Source organism: Otolemur garnettii, unplaced genomic scaffold (genome assembly GCF_000181295.1).
Source record: "Otolemur garnettii isolate 467f Iridium unplaced genomic scaffold, OtoGar3 scaffold00012, whole genome shotgun sequence".
In the NCBI taxonomy this organism is placed as follows: domain Eukaryota; kingdom Metazoa; phylum Chordata; class Mammalia; order Primates; family Galagidae; genus Otolemur; species Otolemur garnettii.
In genome coordinates this window covers 6965458-6970456 of record NW_003852407.1, presented here as the reverse complement: position 1 = coordinate 6970456, position 4999 = coordinate 6965458, and the positions used below count along the sequence as shown (strand labels likewise).

At 42.8% G+C, this 4999-nt stretch overlaps 1 protein-coding gene across 1 annotated transcript in view; it reads right to left on the bottom strand.

The window, feature by feature from the left end:
* EPG5 (ectopic P-granules autophagy protein 5 homolog) overlaps positions 1-4999 on the bottom strand; it is a 120251-nt gene that overhangs the window by 13087 nt on the left and 102165 nt on the right. The window contains exons 37-39 of the mRNA XM_012802003.2: positions 2483-2668; positions 1756-1965; positions 703-847 (exon numbers count right to left, since the gene is read on the bottom strand). Of these exons, the coding sequence (XP_012657457.1) occupies positions 703-847; positions 1756-1965; positions 2483-2668 (541 nt within the window). The remainder of the gene's footprint in view (positions 1-702; positions 848-1755; positions 1966-2482; positions 2669-4999) is intronic.

Here is a 4999-nt window from a genome sequence, read left to right as displayed (position 1 = left end):
GTTCCAAATTTTCAAAATAGATGCCTGCACCATAAACACTTGTGCCAATACCAAGACCTAAACAGGTAACTGCCTTTGCTTTCCTCTCAGAGGAGCAGATTTATTTCTAGCTCATCTTTACCATGAAGATGTCATCCTGAGGGCCAGGCATAGGCTCTCCTTTTAGGCTCCCACCTGAGGCAGGCCCTGGGCTTTATCACCTCCCCCTAACATCCTAAGAAGGTTCAGCCCACAGCCTCAGTTTCCTCCACAGGCTCCTTTTTTCACGTAGGGTCTAGCCTCTGAGATTTCCTTATCTTTTTGCCACTTCCTTTGATGTTTAATTCCTGGTTTCTTAGAAACATTTTATCCAGGGTTCTTGATTGTTTTCAGCAGGAGAGGCAGTCAGGATATCTAGCCTACCAAACTACAAGGAAGAGAAGTTCTCCATACAAAGTTTTTTGTGTAAGTCTATAGGTAATTCTGAAATGGTTTCCTAATTAAGAGCCAAAACCCCTAGGAACACTGCTCACTGCAAGGTCTCCTGTTATCTTCCAGTCATTAGCTCCAGCTGTCTAGCTTACCCCACAGTCCAGTCCATCTGATACCAGCATCTGCCAGTGTCAACCCCCTCAGCATCCTGCCTCCCTCCTGATTACACAATGTCTCACACAAGCAGGAATGCACTGAGTGAATGAATTCAGACTTCCCATGGTCACTTACCGGGTGGGTTAAAGACAATGATATCATCTAAGAGCTTAGACATTTCCTGTTCTAAGACTGCTAAGGAGATTTTTCCATTTTGTTCCAGGGTGCTGAGAAATTGAACCATCTGATGAGTAAAAGCTCGGCATTTTGGAACTGCATCCTGACAAACAACAACAACAAAAAGGATCATTCAAATGAATCCAAGCAAAGAGCATTAACAGAGTATTCCCTGGGAGCATGGTACTGAATGCTTAGGAGGGAAGTGGGAAGGACATCAGGAAGCTACATGAAGACCTAATCCCAGGGGCTCAAGGGCCCCGTGTCTAAGGGTAGGGGAATCTGTGGTAACACCTTGACTGGGACCCTGTTCTCTCAAATTCTGGCAGAACACTCTTCCTTTTTTACTACATTAGTAACAACATTATCTAAATACTAATTACCTACCAGGAACTTTTCCAAATTATCCTCATTGTCTGTTTCAATCTTCATGACACCACTTTGAAACAAGGTTCTGTTTCCAATTCAGGGGAGAAAACTAAGGGGCTTGCCCTGCCAGACCTCAGCTTAGCCTCATGACACTCCCTATTACCTTTTGCTTTATCTTTTGTTTTGTTTTTCAGAGGTAGGGTCTTGTTTGTTACCCAGGCTGGAGTGTACAGGCATGATCACAGCTCACTGCAGCCTCCAACTCCTGGGCTCAAGCAATCCTCCCACTTAAGCCTCCTAAATAGCTGAGACTACCAACAAGAGCCACCGTGCCCAGCTCTCCCTGCTGTTCAGCTAACAATGACATTTAGATCATGAAACCAGCTGGGCTTGCTGCCAGCCCTCAATCCTTGTGACTTGTTGTCAATATGTAAAACTGCTAGTCAGTAAAGGCTTACTATAAATAAGAGAGAATCAAACTAAATGATCTGCGAGGCCAAGATATGAGTGCACAAGATGTTGATACATACTCTCCAACTTTCTCTGCTGAGCAGTCTCCAGGTTAAAGGCTCTCCTGTGTAACACTTATGCTACTCCCAGTCCCTAAGAAAATTCCCTCCCTTTTCTACCCTCTCAACTTACAAGATGCTTCTGGCTGTCAGTAGGAATGGCAAGGCCTGCAGACACTTTCAGGAGCTTCATGATTAATTCAGCAGAAGACTCCTTTGCCAAAATTATGGATGGTGGGTAATGACTGCTGAAATAACCTAGCACACTCTGGTATGACACGATATCCACGAGATGCCATGACAGTGAGCTTGTCTGTCCAAGGAGACTAAGTAAAGGTGAATCCTAAAAATGAAACACATGTTCCATTAGTTCCAGAACCTCCTTTTCCCCAGAAATGTTTCTTATTTGTCTGTGGACTAACCACTACAATGGTCTATGATAATTACAGGACAGTTAAGATCTTAGTCAGGAGTACTAGTTAAAGCAATAACCAACGTCTTGGCACAAACACATTCCTATTAAGATTAATAAGTATCTGGAAATCAATTTTTAAAGGAACACTCTGTTCTGGTGGTAGATGCCAATACTGACTTCAAGAAGCATATAGGAGACTGATTAAGGAATTCCTGAGACATAAAATAAAATTGACTCTAACTCAGTATGGCTCCCTTCATAAATTAGAATTAGATAATGAGCTATCCAAGAAAATTAGGCATCTAGTTGAAGGTATGCGTCATATGCCAAGGATCCATTCATAATGATAAAAGATGTCAGGGAAACAACTGAAAGACCACAGTGTAGTAGAAAGTGAGGAGCTGAGGAACCTTACAAGACTTTATGACAAGGGGGACAAACTTACTGCTTGGTCTACTAGCTGGACTTCCTTCCCTAATAAAATCATCATGAAAAGGAGGCAGACGATCATGCTCTGGGTTTCCGGGTGCGGACTGGGATTCCAGGCATCAGCAAGCACACTGACCCAATTGACTTCACAGAGTGTGGACCCCAAAAATAAGAAACAGCTCTTGGGGCTCCCTCGTTCCACCTATAAGGAAATGAATTAAAATCAAGGTTTTGCTTTTTGATGTCTATGTATCTCGAAAATGTATACAAACCAATACTTTTTTTTCTTTTTTGAGACGGAGACTCACGCTATCCCCCTGGGTAGAATCCCATGGCATCACAGCTCACAGCAACCTCCAACTCCTGGGCTCAAGCGAGTCTCCTGCCTCAGCCTCCCAAGTAGCTGGGACTACAGGCGCCCGCCACAACGCCTGGCCATTTTTTTGGTTGCAGCCATCATTGTTGTTTGGCGGGCCTGGGCTGGGGATTCAAACCCGCCACCTTAGGTGTATGTGGCTGGCGCCTTAGCCACTTGAGCCACAGGCACCGAGCCACAAACCAATACTTCTTAACATACTTTAATAAACACCTTTTCCTCAGATTATAAATGTCATTCATAATTCCACCTCCTAGAGATTTAGAATGAATATCTGTAATATCTTTCCTTCCACACTCAGTGGTATGTGCATTTTGAGCTCATCTGTTTGGATTTCATTTTCTATTCCAATAACTCTTGATTAACAGGAAAAAAATGACCTTCCCTAACCCCAACCAAGGAGGAGAATCACTACCACAGTGAGTCACTGTCACTTAATCGAGTTAAGTTTATCTGAATCCTTGGGTGTGCTAGCATAGGACAAAGTTGAGATGCACTAATCAGTAGTTCCCAAACATAAGTGCACATCAGAACCATCTGTAAGACCTCTGGGCCCACCCCTAGAGTTTTTAATTTCCCTGGCATGAGCTGGGAGGAAGAATGTGCAATTACTAAGGTGACACTGATGCTGCTGTCCCTAGGACCACACTTTGAGATCCAATAAACCAGTATACAGAATATTTATACTGTCTTTTTAAGGTAATGTTTTATTATCAAAATGTCTCTATATTATAGTATTTATAATTTGATGGCTGCATAATGCTTAAATTCTATATAAAATATATTAGAGATGGGAGGCAAATGTATTAATAAACTTCAAAGATGTTTTGATAAGCCTAACTCATTATTTCTAATTCGTTTAAAATAAAACACAGCTAGTTACAAATTTTTCCTTTCAAAATGAGATTAAATAGCTCTACTTTATTTATAAAATCATGGTCAATGAATATGGTGACAATTCAGTTCTTTCCATTACTGTTATTATATTATGCTAAGTGCCAATCTACTTCCCTTTTATTTTTATTATTTGGGGGTTTTTGTTTATTTGTTTGTTTATTTTTTTGAAATAGTGTCTCACTCTGTCACCCTGGGTAGAGTGCCACAGCAACCTCACACTTTTGGGCTTGAATAATCCTCTTGCCTAAGACTCCCAAATACCTGGGACGACAGGTGCCTGCCACAATGCCCAGTTAGTTTTTCTATTTTTAGTAGATATGGGGTCTCACTTTTGCTCAGGCTGGTATCAAACTCCTAAGCTCCAACAATTCACCTGCCTCAGCCTCCTACAATGCTAAGATTACAGGTGTGAGCCACCATGCCCAGCCTCCTCCTCCCTTTTAGAAAATAATTCTTCATCTTTCTGTGTAATCTGTTTTCTATCCTTGCCCTCAACCTGACCCCCTCCCCCTAAAAAACCCCATAAACTTTATTACTCCAACAAGATGACCCAAAGAATTAAAAGATCCCCAGGTTGTTGGTAGGTCAGAGGCATCTATCATAGAATAGGGCCCCTAGAGACAGAATCTACAGCAGGGGTCCTCAAGCTTTTTAAACAGGGGGCCAGTTCACTGTCCCTCAGGCCATTGGAGGGCCAGACTGTGGGCCCCAGGACGAGTCAGCTGCTAAGCAGGACAGGCAGCGGCGGCAAAAACACCCAGCAGGCTGGATAAATGTCCTAGGTGGGCCACATGTGCCCTGCAGGCTATAGTTTGAGGATGCCTGGTCTATAGCAACCCTTAAAGGTCTGTGCTACCGCTTACTCTGACAGCTTCCTCTCAGTGTTCACAATGGTAATAAGTATTTGCTCAATGCCAGTCTCTTATATACTAAGCTTAGCTATAAAAACATTCTAGTTTCTTCTGGTTTTTTTTTTTGTTTGTTTTTTGAGACAGAGTCTCACTTTGTTGCCCTTTGGTAGAGTGCCATGGCATCACAGCTCACAGCAACCTCAAACTCTTGGGCTCAAGTGATTCTTTTGCCTCAGTTTCCCAAGTAGCTGGGACTACAGGCACCTGACACAACACCCAGATAGTTTTTCTATTTTTAATAGTAGAGATGGGGTCTCGCTCTTGCTCAGGCTGTTCTCTAACTCCTGAGCTCAAGCAATCCACCCACCTTGGCTTCCCAGAGTGCTAGAATTATAGGAATGAGCCACCA